The 18012-nt window shown below is 44.5% G+C and overlaps 1 protein-coding gene across 1 annotated transcript in view; it reads right to left on the reverse strand.

Moving 5' to 3' along the window:
- The window catches only part of CELF2 (CUGBP Elav-like family member 2), a 653507-nt gene that overhangs the window by 538057 nt on the left and 97438 nt on the right, over window positions 1-18012 (reverse strand). Inside the window, exon 2 of the mRNA XM_029616663.1 lies at window positions 4337-4372. Within this exon, the coding sequence (XP_029472523.1) occupies window positions 4337-4372 (36 nt within the window). The remainder of the gene's footprint in view (window positions 1-4336; window positions 4373-18012) is intronic.

Raw genomic sequence — 18012 nt, forward strand, 5'->3', positions numbered from 1 at the left:
TACTTGCTAACTTCATGGAATGCCCCCTAGTCCTTCTATTATTCGAAAGTGTAAATAACCGAGTCACATCTACTCGTTCAAGACCTCTCATGATCTTAAAGACCTCTATCATATCTCAGAAAACCAATGCCCCAGCAAACACCCCCATGCAATCTTACCACTACTAATTAGGGGGCTGATGCAATAAAGGCGCGTAGAAAGCAGGCGCTGAACAGTCAGCACCCGCTCTCTTAAAGCACGCATGGTGCCCCAAAGGGGGAAGAGCCATGCAATATTTAAATTAGGGGGTCGCGGCTGCCTGTCTGCCAGTAATGAAAACGGCTCCCGAGTTTATCAGCGGCCATTTTCATTACTGGCAGACAGCCGGTTATGAAAACCGACACCGAGTTTACCAGCATCAGTCTTCATAACTTGGCGGTCTGCCGAGTTATTTATTTATTTTTTTTACTTTAAAAAAGAAGTACAGAAACGCAGTTTTTTCTGCATTTCTGTACTTTTTTTCAGTGCGCTCCAGGCAGGCGTTAATATCTGAGGAGTGAATGAGTAATAGGCTCATTCACATGCATTTGCATGTGGTGAGCGCTATCCCACTCGTTCCGCGTTAGACGCGCGTTAAGTAGGCACTAATCCCCTTATTGCATTAGGGGATTGATTGGCGCCTATTTTACCCGCGTCCAACTGCTCGTTGAGAGTGCGCTCGGCATATTGCATCAGCCCCTAGGGCTGCAACAGCAGCTCTGTGAGAGTTACCCCAGTGCATGACTGGAAGCACTAAGCAATCACACCGCTGCCGTTATGGGCTGACACATTATTCGGTCGTCTACTGGCTTCAGTTTATTCCATAAGCCTTTCCTTTTGTGACAATTCCATTCATTTCCCCACTTCTGAGGTCAGCAGAACCTGAATCCCCTTCTAATTTTTTGGCAGAGGGATTCTACTGTTAAAATCTAACAGAATCTAATGCACAATCTCAAAATTGATAAGACCAACTGCTTACCTTAGATGTAATGAGGTTGCTGACTTTCTTGGTAATAAAATTTAAAAACGTCCAAGAATTGTCCTGTAATTAATTCATCTGAACTCTCATCTCATCTCATCCCAACAAGCTGGGATACTCTTTTTCCAAATCAGAACTTGGAAGTGCAACAGATTATAATGAAATTGAATCCAGCTCTGCTCATTAGATACCATTCCTACTATTGCTTGGAAAAACCCATTCACTGAGATCTTACCAATAATCATTAGGTTAATTAACCTCTCTTTTCACGAAAGCCTTGTATTGCCCATACTAAAGCGAGCCTCCATCAGGCCAATATGGAAGACTCATAATACTGATCCAAAAAAGATACAAATTCTTACAGACCAATTTCTTCTCTACCTTTCCTTGCTAATGTAACCCCGTCCCCGGGTACGGACTGCACGCTGAAGGGGACGATAAAAGAATTTTTGGTTTCTGGGGCCAATTCACTCCCCGGCTAGCTCTCTCACCCACTCTCTTACCCCCAGGGCTGGACTCTTTCTTGGTGGAGGGAAAGAAACTCATTTCAAGGCCCACTGTTCCCTGCGAGAGGTGCATGCGGACTCTGGGTGAGCGTCCAAAATCAATCCTTACTGAAAGTGTTCTTTGAATAGTAAATGGCAAATAATCCCTTTTTCCACAGGTGACTGCTATGGTGCTCTCTCTCTCGGTCTGTGCAAGGGTCTCTTTATCCTGGGAAACCGTCACCATCCAGGGCTTGAATTAATGAGGTTCCCAAGTGGATAAGGCACCCTTCTTGGGACAGATAAACCCCCTCCAGCTGGACAAAAATCTACTATGCAATCTCTGCACAGAATCACAATTCTCTCTCTCCCAGGCGTGAAGTCTCCAAGTGGGGGTCCTCAGATGAAAATCAATTTGGTTTACTTACAGTTCTCCTTAGTCCTTCTCGATCTCACTCGCTTTCTCAAATCGCAAGATGGCAAGGGATCCCCTCAAACACGCAGCTCTCGAAGGGGTAGAAAAACGCCCCCTCCCAAATCTTCTAACCAAAATGTCTCTGCCTCCAGGAGGTTGCAGAGGGACAGATCTTCCCTTTCTTGGCCCCCCTGTGCCCTCTCCCCAAGCAACACCCAGGGGTCTCACAGGCTTCTTACAAAGAAAGAAATCTTCAAATCCCGTAAAAACTACCAGAAAACAAACCCAGCAGCCAAGGTGTGACTTGGCAAGGCAGCTCCCTTAACCTGGCCCCATGAACTACAGGCAGGTGATACTTGAGTCCACGGGTAGATCCAAAACCAACGAAGGCAGAACTCCAACACATCCTCTGCCTCCCAAAACCAAATCACACTGCCCCCATTGCTCTCAGGAGAGAGCTGGTGTTGTCCATTCACCAGGGGGGTGGCCATTCCAGTACCTTCAAAGGGAGGGGCTTCATTTGAATGGCTCCTCCCCCTATTTCCACTCACATACATTATCTAGCCTTAGCTAAGAAGAGTAACCTGGGGCATTAATGGTAATGAGCGCAAGGGATCATGGAGAAAGTGGTACACTATCAACTATCTGAGTACTTAGAGGAGAATCAGATTTTATAACCAAACCAATTTGGATTTCGGTAAAACCACTCCCCAGAAACACTATTACTCTCAATGCGTCATGTTATTTGGTGAGTTCTGAGGCCGGACACAGTCAATCATAATAACCTTTTATTAAGGTGAAATGAAATTGGGATTTGTAGACAAGCACTGAAATGGTTAACATCCTACCTGCACGATGGATCTTTCCTGGTGAAAATCGAGAACAATAGCCTCACCCGGAGGCCGCAAGGCTCGGCCTTATCGAAGGCCTTACTTAACATCTATTTGTTACCAAGTTGGGCTTGGACTCAACGTCCATATTTATGCCAATGATATACAGTTTTGGATCCCAAATGAAAATTCATCATCACATTCTCTAACATGTCTGAACATCCACCTGACAGCAATACAGAAATGGTGAACACAAAAGGCTCTGTTCAAACACGAAAAAATCCACCTGACCAGGACTGAATAACTTCAGGTATTTATCTTTTATGCTAAGGTAATCTCCATGGCGAGCTCAGTATGCGACTTGGGTGTGATATTAGACAACAGACCAATCACATTCGCTCAGTTATCAAACTTCATATTCTGAGACAGATAAAACCACTTTTTGAACATGAGGACTTTCGTACACTGCTTCAGACTTTGATATTTGCAAATAATGATTACTGTAGCTCTGTTCCTAGGTATTCCGCTCAGATCTTTACAAATGCTGCAGAACACTGCTGCCCGTATTTTAGAAGGAACAAACGAATTGATCACATGACATCGGTATTACGTTCTTTACATTGGTTGCCAGTTCTTTCACCAACCCAAAAAGCCCATTCTAAGACAGACAGCGTTCGGCCTGGGACAGCACTCCATGGCTATGTTCTGCAAAGGCCGTCACAATCGGCAAACAAAAGCCTCTCGGATACACAATGCCCGGCCTTGCGAGGCTCGGGAAAGGGCGATATCAGTAGCAGGCCCAACCCTCTGGAGTATGATGCCAGAACCCCCTACGAACTCAGACAGACTTTAAGGCTTTTAAAAAGGGGCTTAAAACTTGACTCTCTACAATGACGTTCACGGTGTGACTGATGAGGAGAGCAGCAATTTAAACAACCCATGTATGTGAAATTGTAATGTTGACTCTACGTACGTACTATGTATGTTTTTAAACTTTAAACTGTTCTGCTCTCTATTGGAAGGACGGCAAATAAATAAATATATGCCATTATCCGGTTCTCTACCCTGCCCACCGCCGGCAATAAGTGCCTGCAAAAGGGCTGTCAGTGGTGCTGCCGACCCCTCTCTAAGCTCCCTTTACAATCCTTCAATGGATCCTGTATGGGCTCACTGCCTTTCCCATTTCCAGTTTTCCTAGTTCGGCCTCCAGCTGATCCGGGCACCACTTTCCTTCCATCCATGTCCCGTCACCTCCCCCCATCTCTTCCGAATACTGCAGGAAAAATATGTGCGCACTGTCTCTGCTTTTAATTTTCCAACCTCCCTCTACACATTCCTCTGTTCCCGCTGTCAGTTTCAGCAAGCTCAGCAACATGGCCTGACCAGGACGGGTAACGTGGGGGCCTTCTTTCGTACGAGCCAGCTCTGCGTCTTATCCACTGCACTTCTCTTCCCATTCCTATAAACAGATCCCAGAGACAGAATTCCAGAGATGGCACGAGACGCGTCCGGGCACCAACTGCGGACGGTTTCCACATCTTTGGGATGCCCGGCTAACACCCAGCCTGGTTCAGCGCCATCTCGATGCAGTGGAGAGGCGCTCACCTACCTTTGTAATACTCCAGACAAGTCAGCGTTATTCTGCCTGCAAGACAGAAACAAAAGAAACCATGTTTCAAAACGGCAGAACTAACCAAGGGGAAAAGAAAGAAATGTTTTCAAGGTAACTCAGTTGTCTGTTCAAATAAACAAAATCATTAAAATCTCAGCTTCCGCCTTCTAATTTTGTTGCAGAGAAGCAGTGTAAAATTTTTAAAAGCTTTTCCCACATTGCTGCTCCCCGTCTCCCTTATTAATCTATGTAAATCAAAGCACCGCTGAGCTGATTATTACCATCACTAGAGAGGAGAGAGAGTCCTGAATACGGAGGCACGGCCATAATGAGCTTTTTATTCCAGAAATGTGTGCAAATGTTAAAGGCAAAGGCGAGAAAAAAAGGGAGACCTTGAAATATGCCCCAAAGGGGAATCTCCGGGCCCAAGAAACGAGCGGGGGAGATTCTGAAATGAAATATCCAGTAAGAAGAATTGACTGTTCCATTCATGTGGGTTAATGCACGGAGAGATTCTTTGCACCTGGGCTCTTTTGATTCAAGTTCTGGGTTTGATATCACGTGTGGACAAACGGAGGCGTCCTCTTAGGAAAGAAAACCAAAAAAAAAAACCCATCATCGGCAGGGCTGGCCCAGCCCGTCGGCCGCGCGGAGATAGCCGGGTTTGATTCTGGGCTTGGGTGTTGCATTACCCGGGGCCGGCCGGGGATGCTGCAGAACTCCTGGGCGGGGACGGGGAATCCCAGTCATCGTGCAATGGTGACACCTAGTGGCCGGACCTAGGGCCTAGGACTGCAGGGTCTTGGAAGAAGTCCCGGGCTGGGGCATTGCTGCAGTGACTGGGCACTGCCCTGGCACCCGTGTGAAGCTGGAGACGAGGGAGGGAAGGAGGGCTTGGCGGCAATGTGAGAAAATGCTTCCTCCTCGCTGCCAGGATTCAGGTGAGTCCAAGGAAAGTGGGGGAGGGAGAAGATCCCAGTACCCTCTGCAGTCACAACTGGTCTGGGGCCCGAGCCGAGCGATCTCACATTATGCAGCTCCCAAACAGTGCACAGACACAGAGAATGGGCTTAATTAGGATCTAATTCTGTGAACCCACTCCATCTTGGTTTTGCGGCAGCAGCGGTGTCCCCGGTCGTGGCTCCGTGTCATGAGTAATTAGCCTTTCAGTGGGAGCGACACAGAGCTATCAGCAGGCCCCTGCGCTATTTACCAGCTGTTACATGCTATTAATTGGATGTTACCATGTACAGTTCAGCTGCCTTTCGGCACACAGTTAAAATAAAATGCACTGCAGCTTAATTTTATCTTTTTCTTCCCCCAGATTAAACGTAAGAACAGACGCTGAGCTGTGCTGTCAGGTTCTGGTACCAGTGGAGCCAGTTAGATTCTCGCTAGAGTAGGACCCTGTGCTTCCGGTCCAAGAGGGACAAAATAACTTTGCTCTCTTCCCTTTCAATGTGCTTTAATGAGGTAAAAGTAAAAGAGGTTTGTGACAAATTGCAAGAGTAGCTTGTAGCACTGGGGGCGGGCGTCGAAGTAGTAGAAGAAATTTAACGTGGTCAACTGCAAAGTGACGATGAACACAGGGAAGAAGAATCCTAATTACAGGCTCTTGCTGCTGGATTCCACCTTGGAGTCATTCGGGACAACACTTTACAATCCTCAGTCCAGTGTGCGGCAAACAAAAGGCTGGGGATTATAAGGAAAGGAATGGAGAATAAAACAGAGAATATCATAATGTCTCTGTTTCACTCCATGGTGCATCCTCATCTTGTGTTCATATATCATACACAAACAGAATGCTGGGGATTATTAGGAAAGGAATGGAGAATAAAACAGAGAATATCATAATGTCTCTGTATCATTCCATGGTGCATCCTCATCTTGTGTTCATATATCATACACAAACAGAATGCTGGGGATTATTAGGAAAGGAATGGAGAATAAAACAGAGAATATCATAATGTCTCTGTATCATTCCATGGTGCATCCTCATCTTGTGTTCATATATCATACACAAACAGAATGCTGGGGATTATTAGGAAAGGAATGGAGAATAAAACAGAGAATATCATAATGTCTCTGTATCACTCCATGGTGCATCCTCATCTTGTGTACATATATCATACACAAACAGAATGCTGGGGATTATTAGGAAAGGAATGGAGAATAAAACAGAGAATATCATAATGTCTCTGTATCACTCCATGGTGCATCCTCATCTTGTGTTCATATATCATACACAAACAGAATGCTGGGGATTATTAGGAAAGGAATGGAGAATAAAACAGAGAATATCATAATGCCTCTGTATCGCTCCATGGTGCATCCTCATCTTGTGTTCATATATCATACACAAACAGAATGCTGGGGATTATTAGGAAAGGAATGGAGAATAAAACAGAGAATATCATAATGTCTCTGTATCACTCCATGGTGCGACCTCATCTTGTGTTCATATATCATACACAAACAGAATGCTGGGGATTATTAGGAAAGGAATGGAGAATAAAACAGAGAATATCATAATGCCTCTGTATCACTCCATGGTGCGACCTCATCTTGTGTTCATATATCATACACAAACAGAATGCTGGGGATTATTAGGAAAGGAATGGAGAATAAAACAGAGAATATCATAATGTCTCTGTATCACTCCATGGTGCGACCTCATCTTGTGTTCATATATCATACACAAACAGAATGCTGGGGATTATTAGGGAAGGAATGGAGAATAAAACAGAGAATATCCTAATGCCTCTGTATCACTCCATGGTGCAGCCTCATCTTGTGTTCATATATCATACACAAACAGAATGCTGGGGATTATTAGGAAAGGAATGGAGAATAAACAGAGAATATCATAATGTCTCTGTATTACTCCATGGTGCGACCTCATCTTGTGTTCATATATCATACACAAACAGAATGCTGGGGATTATTAGGAAAGGAATGGAGAATAAAACAGAGAATATCATAATGCCTCTGTATCACTCCATGGTGCATCCTCATCTTGTGTTCATATATCATACACAAACAGAATGCTGTGGTTTATTAGGAAAGGAATGGAGAATAAAACAGAGAATATCCTAATGCCTCTGTATCACTCCATGGTGCGACCTCATCTTGGGTTCATATATCATACACAAACAGAATGCTAGGGATTATTAGGAAAGGAATGGAGAATAAAACAGAGAATATCATAATGCCTCTGTATCACTCCATGGTGCATCCTCATCTTGTGTTCATATATCATACACAAACAGAATGCTGGGGATTATTAGGAAAGGAATGGAGAATAAAACAGAGAATATCATAATGCCTCTGTATCACTCCATGGTGCATCCTCATCTTGTGTTCATATATCATACACAAACAGAATGCTGTGGTTTATTAGGAAAGGAATGGAGAATAAAACAGAGAATATCCTAATGCCTCTGTATCACTCCATGGTGCGACCTCATCTTGTGTTCATATATCATACACAAACACAATGCTGGGGATTATTAGGAAAGGAATGGAGAATAAAACAGAGAATATCATAATGTCTCTGTATCATTCCATGGTGCATCCTCATCTTGTGTTCATATATCATACACAAACAGAATGCTGGGGATTATTAGGAAAGGAATGGAGAATAAAACAGAGAATATCATAATGCCTCTGTATCACTCCATGGTGCGACCTCATCTTGTGTTCATATATCATACACAAACAGAATGCTGGGGATTATTAGGAAAGGAATGGAGAATAAAACAGAGAATATCATAATGCCTCTGTATCACTCCATGGTGCGACCTCATCTTGTGTTCATATATCATACACTCACAGAATGCTGGGGATTATTAGGAAAGGAATGGAGAATAAAACAGAGAATATCATAATGCCTCTGTATCACTCCATGGTGCATCCTCATCTTGTGTTCATATATCATACACAAACAGAATGCTGGGGATTATTAGGAAAGGAATGGAGAATAAAACAGAGAATATCATAATGCCTCTGTATCACTCCATGGTGTGACCTCATCTTGTGTTCATATATCATACACAAACAGAATGCTGGTGATTATTAGGAAAGGAATGGAGAATAAAACAGAGAATATCATAATGCCTCTGTATCACTCCATGGTGCATCCTCATCTTGTGTTCATATATCATACACAAACAGAATGCTGGGGATTATTAGGAAAGGAATGGAGAATAAAACAGAGAATATCATAATGTCTCTGTATCACTCCATGGTGCGACCTCATCTTGTGTTCATATATCATACACAAACAGAATGCTGGGGATTATTAGGAAAGGAATGGAGAATAAAACAGAGAATATCATAATGCCTCTGTATCACTCCATGGTGCATCCTCATCTTGTGTTCATATATCATACACAAACAGAATGCTGGGGATTATTAGGAAAGGAATGGAGAATAAAACAGAGAATATCATAATGTCTCTGTATCCCTCCATGGTGCGACCTCATCTTGTGTTCATATATCATACACAAACAGAATGCTGGGGATTAATAGGAAAGGACTGGAGAATAAAACAGAGAATATCATAATGTCTCTGTATCACTCCATGGTGCAACCTCATCTTGAGTACTGTGTGCAGTTCTGGTCACCACATCCCAAGAAAGATATAGCAGAATTAGAAAAGGTACAGAGAAGGGCAACCAAGATGATAAAGGGGACAGAACAATTCTCTTATGAGGAAAGGCTAAAGAGATTAGGGCTGTTCAGTTTGGAGAAGAGACGGCTGCAGGGGGATATGATAGAGGTTTACAAAATCATGGGTGCAGTGGAATGGGTAAATAGGGAATGATTGTTTACTCTTTCCAATAGCACTAGGATTAGGGGGCATTCCATGAAGGTAATATATTTAAAACAAACTGGAGGAAGTCTTTTTTCAGTTAGCACTCAAACTGTGGAATTTGTTGCCAGAGGATGTGGTGAAAGCAGTTAATGTAGCTGGGTTGAAAAAGGGTTTGGACAAGTTCCTGGAGGAAAAGCCTATAAACCCCATTAGCTGTGGTTATCCATGCTTATCTCTGGCTTTTGGATCTTACTGGGTACTTGTGACCTAGACTGGCCTGTATCAGAGATAGGATGGAAGTTTGGTCTGACCCAGTATGGCACTTCTCATGTTTTTATGTAAAGCATCATTTCAGGGAGCAGGCACGGAAACTCCACGCGTGTCGAGGACATGCAGGCGTGGGTGGAGGTAGAGGCATTGTACCTCAGCGTCATCTTAGCTCCATATGCATGGCAGCAGCCCACAGGATTTCAGACGGAAACCTACCTACCAGCGCCACACCCAGGGTTTAACGAAACTCCCCAAGCCGGGCCACTGGGTGGCCTCGACGTGAGACGCGGGAGCCTGCTCGCACAGCTTTACGTTACGAGGACAAACTTTAAATGATTTTAGCTGGCTTAATTAAGCATGTGCCCAGGTAAACTCTGTGGATATTGCCCCGCAGGACCGCAAGCAGCCTGCAGGGTTTCCAATTTGCATCAGCTCAGAGTGGGCATTCATGCAGCATTGTGCATCGCCCAACTCGTGAACCAGAGGAAGGTACTCTCGTTCTAATGCTCCCAAGCCTCTCTCGCAGTAATTAATAATGGGAAGAATTGCTTTTCCTTAACAGATTGGACATGACAGCTCTATTGTATGCTGAATGTCAGCAATTTTCAACTGCATCCTTTCTGATATTGGCTGTCAGAGCACAATAAAAAGCCATTAACTGGTAGGATTTCGATGTGTATGGAACTACTTATAAACAGATCCTCCTCCCGAAACACTGTGAATTCGAGAGGTCCATGCTAAAATAGGTACCCTCTCGCACCACATGTAAGGTTACTGCCCTAGAAATAAAAAAAAAAACTATTATGGATCTGATTATCTGTAACTACCACTTTTCCGTTTTCTTCATAGAAACCTAATACTCTTAATGTGCTGGATTCAATGCATTTTAATGTAATTTTCACGCAGATGCTCCAACCTTGAACCAAAAGTCACCCAAGTGATTTATGTGCACAGATTCAGAGAGGATGTTACCCTGCCTCATCTCCTGCACTGCAGGATCCTCAGTTCTTTGATGCCGGGATCAGTCATCAGTCCAGTTTTGTTCAATATGTTCGTTAGCGATATTGGGGAACTTTAGGAGAGATCTGCCTTTTTGCAGATGATCAAAATCTGTAACAAGTTAGACGTGGAAAGCATGAGGAAGGATCAAGTGAAGCTTGAGGAATGGTCTAGAATCTGGCAGCTAAGATTTAATGCTAAAAAATGCACGGTCATGCATTTGGGTTGCAAAAACCCAAGGGAGCGGTACAGTATAGAAGGTGAAGTCATGCGCACAAAACAGGAGCAGGATCTGTGGTGATTAAATCTGATGACCTTAGGGGTGCCAAAAAGGTAGGACCACCTGTCACATGACAGGGGCAAAGGTCAGCCTACACCATTTTGAAACGCTTCAGGGCCAACTACCAGAGACGAATTGATGAATCCAGGAGGGGGAAGGGGGTGTCGGAAGGGTGGGCAGGGGTGGGCTGACTATTGGTTAGGGCTATGTTTTAACCAGTGAGGCCTGTGACCAAGGGTTTTTTTTTTTAATTAAATTACATTTTTGGGGTGAAATGCCACCTCCAGAGGAGGTGTGGAGATGGGATAGGGGGGATCTTCAGAGACCCTAGAGTTGGGATGTTTATTGCAGGGTACCCATGAGCACTCTTTATTTAGTTACAATGTTTGTATACCACCTGTACCAAGGCTCTAGGTCAGAGCTTCCCAAACCTGTCCTGGAGACCCACAGCCAGTCAGGTTTTTCAGGATATCCACAATGAATATGCATGAGATAAATTTGATTATACCGGGTATTGCAAATGTGTCTCATGCATATTCATTGTGGATATCCTGAAAACCCGACTGGCTGTGGGGTCCCCAGGACAGGTTTGGGAAGCCCTGCTCTAGGTGGTGAACATAAGAACATGCATAATAAAGTCACATATATAGACCACCAAACAAAAACAAATTCAGGAAACTAAAATCAACTCTGTCAAAAAAGAGCTCTCATATATATGCCTGCTTCCATAAAAACATTCTCAATATAGACGTCAAAGTTTTTAACAGTCCATCTGTCGCATCTCTAGCGAGAATGGGAGCTACCAGTGAAAACGCGCTCTCTCTTGTCTTGACTAAACCAGCACGTCTGGTGGAAGGAACATCTACCAAACCTCTCTGTTTTGATCGAAGAGTCCTTGCCTCGTTATCGATCTTCAGCATTGCGTTCACCCAAGAAGCAGATTCTAACGAAAGTATGCTGTTGCCACGAAGTGTGAGCCCTTGGCTATGGAGTAATAGAAGCAGCCTGGCAGGTGAATCTGCTAGACCCACGTCAACAGCAAGTGGACATACTTGAACTGGGACGAGGTCTGGCTTGCTCCTTGGCTTCACTTTGTTGTCTATGGGACCTTCACCTAAGTCCTGCCGGCCCCCGGAACCCAAGGGCTCAACCTGCGGGGAATGGGGCCAGTCTCATACCAAAACATGCAATTAAAATGGGCAGCAGCATTTTGCACCAGTTGTAAAGCATTAAGTGTTTTTAATGGAAGACTTAGATACAGAGAATTGCAGTAGTCTAGCACTGGTCAACTAGTATGCCAAGGCTTCTCGCATAAGGACGTACTTTTAATTCTTTGTCGTCATCACGGATATCTGGAGGGATTGGTAGAGTATCTGCACCGGATTACTACTAGTTCAGTTTTACTTCAACTGAGAGCAAGTTTATGGTGGGTAAGCCAGCATTCGTTCGTGTTCAGGCATAGAGCAATCAACAATGAAGACTCTGACAAGGATGAAACTATACAAATGTAGAATCGGATGTCATCTGCATACAGGCAGAATCCATCACACAAACCCGTTTTATAGTACATGATGTTTGCAAATAGTGTGCATCAAAATGACAGAAAAACCACAAAGTTGTGTTTTTGTCTAGCATTTAGTTTAAAAAACGAAAAGAAACGACAGACAATTTTATTGATATTATCCATGTTGTTCTAAACAAATGCACATCCCGAATCTGGTGTACTGTGTATGGTTCTGGAAACAACACTTTAAAAAGGATATAAACCGAATATAGTCAGACCATGAGATCGGCTGCTAATAAAATAATTAAAGGTCTTCATCATGAAGCATATTTGGACAGACTTGACAAGCTAAACAAGCTAAACATAGCTTGGAGAAGAGACGGCTGAGGGGGGATATGATAGAGGTCTTTAAGATCATGAGAGGTCTTGAACGAGTAAATGTGAATCGGTTATTTACACTTTCGAATAACAGAAGGACTAGGGGGCATTCCATGAAGTTAGCAAGTAGCACATTTAAGACTAATCGGAGAAAATTCTTTTTCACTCAACGCACAATAAAGCTCTGGAATTTGTTGTCAGAGGATGTGGTTAGTGTAGTTAGTGTAGCTGGGTTCAAAAAAGGTTTGGATAAGTTCTTGGAGGAGAAGCCCATTAACGGCTATTAATCAAGTTGACTTATGGAATAGCCTCTGCTATTAATTGCATCAGTAGCATGGGATCTTCTTAGTGTTTGGTTAATTGCCAGGTTCTTGTGGCCTGGCTTGGCCTCTGTTAGAAACAGGCTGCTGGGCTTGATGGACCCTTGGTCTGACCCAGCATTGCAATTTCTTATGTTCTTATGTATGCCCTGGAGGAAAAGGAGAGATGATAGAAGGAATAAATGCTTAAGAACATAAGACGTGCATTTAATGGTCCATAGAGACCGGCATCCTGTCTCTGATCGTGGCCAATCCAGATTAGCAGGCGTTATTTGGCAGATCCACTCCTTGTTGCTCACACCCAGGGATAAGTCTACTTGTGCTAATAATTGTCATAGAACTTTCTTCCAAACTGTTTTTAAAGCCAGCCATGCCCGATGCCTTCACCACATTCTCTGGCAACAAATTCCAAAGCTTAATTGTTTTGAATCTGCTACTGGTTAGATCCATGGGTTGTCCCCTGATCCAAGTACATAACTGTTCCCAATTTATGTGTTCAGGAGGCTCCTGGGCTGAGGGTGAAAGAAGGTAGGCTCCGGAATAATCTAAGGAAATATTTCTTCAAAGAGAGGGAGCAGCCTTCAGGTGCAAGTGCTGGAGACGAGCACTGTATCAGTATTCAAGAAAGCATGGAACGAGCACAGGGGATCTGAACAGGTCCTGGATGGGTCCTACGATCGTCATCTGCCGTCAGGTTCTGCGTTTCTTTCGCAATGCACCATCAAATCTCAAGCCATTACCGCTCTTTCTCCACCCTGTCCATGTTTTTCCAAAGCTTTGAAATTCTCTCTCTCTGACACAAATCCATTTGGGAGCACTAACAGGGGTTTGGTTTTTTTAAATATTAAACAAACATTCGCCTCCAGGCCTGGAAAGGTCTGCGCTAAATAATGACCTTGGGAGTGTGCTGGAAGAGCTCTCTTCCCCACCCCCTACCATATTTTCCATTCCAGAAATACGTGCACAGTGAGTGAGAACAGAAACCGCTACTCCTCGGAACCGGACGTTCCCAAATCAGCAGAGCCAGCCGTCACAATAACCCAGCATATTTGACGATAGATACTTCTTCTCATTTTTTGTTGACTGCAGAAAAGAGAAAGCTTGCCCCTGCGGGCTCCAGAATGGTGGGTTCCCTGCCGTTGACAGGGAACGAGCCTCGGGTTAGAAGAAATAGGCGCCAGACAGCAGAACCCAGACAAACGCTCAACATTACATCATGACAGACGGTGGTGAGGTATCAATGCATCCGGCGCTCATCACTAGGGCGTGCAAATGATTGAACCAAGTGCATTTCAGCCTGTTTCAAGTTTTTTCTTTTTTTAGGGGGAGGGAGGTTGGGGGTAGGAAGAGAAGGCAAACTGGATTTTTTTTTCCCCCACAGATACGCCGAAGAGATGCAGCAGACTTTCCTTGGTACAGATTTGGAGGTGGAGACAGGAGGGCAATCAAAGCAGGTCCAGGTAAAATCATATTCACAGCAGAAAAGTGCAAAAGCAGAAGTCATCGATCCCAGTTCCCTTCCCCCAAACATATCCAATGTGAATTTCTGAAGCGGTGACCCAGAGTCTACTCACAGTTTCACCATCTTTTTGAATTTATATCGGTAATTTGAAAATCCCAAAGGCTTGGGCCTGTTATTCAGAAACCCAGTTCTGTCTGAACCATGCATCGCTCATCAGAAGATCTTAACAAGAGGAAAGGTCTGCAGTTATAGAGAACCTTCCATGGAATCAGGGTCAGAAACGGGCCTTCTGGACCCCCAGAACCACCAAGCAAACTGTTCTGCACGGGGCCCCGTTCTATTTTTTTTTTCCAGATCTGGGTTTGCATTCTAGATTTAAATCACTTGCAAACTACAGTCAGGCCCAGGCAGTAGTGCCCTGCCCCAGAGGACATAAAATCAGGGAGGGTGACTTTCAAACACGGCCCCAAATACACACGAATACGGGCACGCGGACATCTACCATGGTACTTCATAACCTACGAGTATCTGCTCCACGCTGAAGATAAAATCCCCATATTTCTCTACACATATGTATATTTTACACGTGAAAGAAAATGAAATTGCTCACGTAAAACTCCGCTTTATCTGCGGAAATAGGTATATTTTAAAATATGCGTACTTACATGAAATCATCAGTTTACCAATCCCTCCACCAGTTCACCACAGCTCCCTGCCGAGCAGACGAGTAGGCTTATCATTCACGCTAGGTAATCAGCAGGTGAGCTGTGTGAATACGCTGCCTAATACAGTCATGTAAATCTCTTATAAAATAGCAAATGCCCCAGAATGCCCCTAGACCTCTCAGGTAAGTGTCTGCGTGAAACTGACAATATGCAGGTACTGTTGATGTTTATAAAATAACATCTATGAGTACAAGCTACTTACATGCGTATAAGCTAATTTTATGTGCATAATCCTTTGGAAATTATGAGGGAATGGAGGGTTAAGTGATTTGCCCAAGGTCACAAAAGCATCAGTAGAAGCAGTGGGATTTCTACCCTGGCTTTTAGCCTTCTGTTCAAAGCACTACGCCAGCAGGGTTCAAAGTGCTCCCACCAGCCAGTCCAATTTCCAGGCTCTCCCTAATGAATATGTATGAGAAATGTTTTCATGCAGCGAAGACAGGGCATGTAAATAAATCTCATGCAAATTTAGTAGAGAGAGCCTGAAAACCTGATTGGCTGGGGTGGAGACGGGGGACGTCAAGGACCGGTTTGAGCACCTCTGCCCTGGGCTACCATTCACAACTATTCTCCCTTGCTTCTCAGAGCCCGGCACTCTCCTTCCTCCTCCCCACTAATCTGAGGCTGCTGGCCCAATGCTGCAGCTGTGCCGGTTTCTGGAAATTCCCTCCTCCTTCCGGCCCACGCGAGCACACCTAGACGTCTTCCAGCCTGTGCACTTTGGACAGGCCTGGGGCGAAGGGTATCAGGCACTCTAGGCCACTGGTTTCCAAATCTGTCCTGGGGGATCCTCAGCCCGTCAGATTCTCAGGATGTGAACAAAGAATGTGCATGAGAAAGATCTGCATGCGTTGCCTCCACTGCACGCAAACGTCTCTCATGCACATTGATTGTGATCCCCTGAAAACGCGACCGGTCTTCATGGTACAGGTTCAGCATGTTCCTTGTAACCATCTGTCGACCATGCGCCCCACTGCTGAATCCTGCAGTCTGTTGAGATCCCCCAGCATGGCTCCCGGCATCTACATCCCACTATATCTGGGGTGCACCACTACTTCCTGGTTTTATAGACCTGACTTCCTGTGCTGCTGGTTAATGTCGTCAGCACTACTCCCATATATTTATATAGAAGCCCATTTCACTCACTTAGCAACAGGTCTTGCTCCCTGCTCCCCAGTCTGTTTGCTATTCCTGCTCCGACTATTTCTTGTGACCCTGCCTTGTTACTGACCTCATACTGACGCTGCCTGTCCCGACCTCTGCCCCTTGGTACAGTCCTACCCATCGCAACAGCTGGTATCTAAGAGTGCCTACATAACCACATCGGTGGTCATCTTGTGACCTGGAACCTCACTGCAGACCCGGGCCCCTTTCCAGGTATGTGATGGCTGTGATAATTCGTATGCAGATGACTTGAAAAATCCCTTCTTGGAATAACAAATACTGGCTCCAGATCTAGGAGTCATGGTGAATAACACATTGAAACCATCAGCTCAGTGTGCTGCGGCAGTCAAAAAAGCAAACAGAATGTTGGGAATTATTAGGAAGGGAATGGTGAATAAAACGGAAAATGTCATAATGCCTCTGTATCGCTCCATGGTGAGACCGCACCTTGAATACTGTGTACAATTCTGGTCACCGCATCTCAAAAAAGATATAATTGCGTTGGAGAAGGTACAGAGAAGGGCGACCAAAATGATAAGGGGAATGGAACAGCTCCCCTATGAGGAAAGACTAAAGAGGTTAGGGCTTTTCAGCTTGGAGAAGAGACAGCTGAGGGGGGACATGATAGAGGTGTTTAAAATCATGAGAGGTCTAGAACGGGTAGATGTGAATCGGTTATTTACTCTTTCGGATAGTAGAAGGACTAGGGGGCACTCCATGAAGTTAGCAAGTAGCACATTTAAGACTAATCGGAGAAAATTCTTTTTCACTCAACGCACAATAAAGCTCTGGAATTTGTTGCCAGAGGATGTGGTTAGTGCAGTCAGTGTAGCTGGGTTCAAAAAAGGTTTAGATAAGTTCTTGGAGGAGAAGTCCATTAACTGCTATTAATCAAGTTTACTTAGAGAATAGCCACTGCTATTACTGGCATCAGTAGCATGGGATCTTCTTAGTGTTTGGGTACTTGCCAGGTTCTTGTGGCCTGGATTGGCCACTGTTGGAAACAGGATGCTGGGCTCGATGGACCCTTGGTCTGACCCAGCATGGCAATGTTTTGGATCTTCTTTTACACATATTAGAAATGAGTTATATTTATACTCCCTCAGGCTTCAGGCTAGTGCTCATGAAATTCTTATTCAGAAGAGACCTCCTTAGCACAGTTTAGGGAAGGAAGCAACAGCTCGTTCCCTCAGGCCAAGTGCTGAAATGGGCCATAAGCAAAGCCTCTGCTAGAATAACCTCAGTTTGTCCTCACAAAAGACGTGGGGAAGAGGGGGAGGAATGAACAAGAAGGTGCCACCCAGGGGCTGGTGCCAGCTTCTTTGCTGCCCTGTGCAAACAATTACTGTACTGCCCCTCCCCCTCCACCCCAATTCATTCAGTCTCTGTCCTGGGCCCTGCCCCCTCCTCCACTACCACCCCGCCCCCTCCCTCTCCAGGGAGCCCATGGTCAGTGGAAAGGTATTAGGTAACCGAGGCACCCAGGCCTCCCCCACTCCCATACCCTTTACAGACAATCACAATTAAATTATGCATTTATAACAGATCTTACATGAAAAAGCACAGTCTTCTGAGGCACAAATATCACTTACAGCAAACATATTGTATTTACAAGCACTGCTGTGGTGCCAACCAGAAAATCCTACAAAAAAGACACTTGGAGCTCCGATGGAATTAGATTTTTTGTAATGTGTATTGGGTGTGGGCTTGGCCCTCAGAATAAACAGAATTACCATTACAATATAGTAAACCTCC

Source organism: Rhinatrema bivittatum, chromosome 9 (genome assembly GCF_901001135.1).
Source record: "Rhinatrema bivittatum chromosome 9, aRhiBiv1.1, whole genome shotgun sequence".
NCBI classification, from domain to species: domain Eukaryota; kingdom Metazoa; phylum Chordata; class Amphibia; order Gymnophiona; family Rhinatrematidae; genus Rhinatrema; species Rhinatrema bivittatum.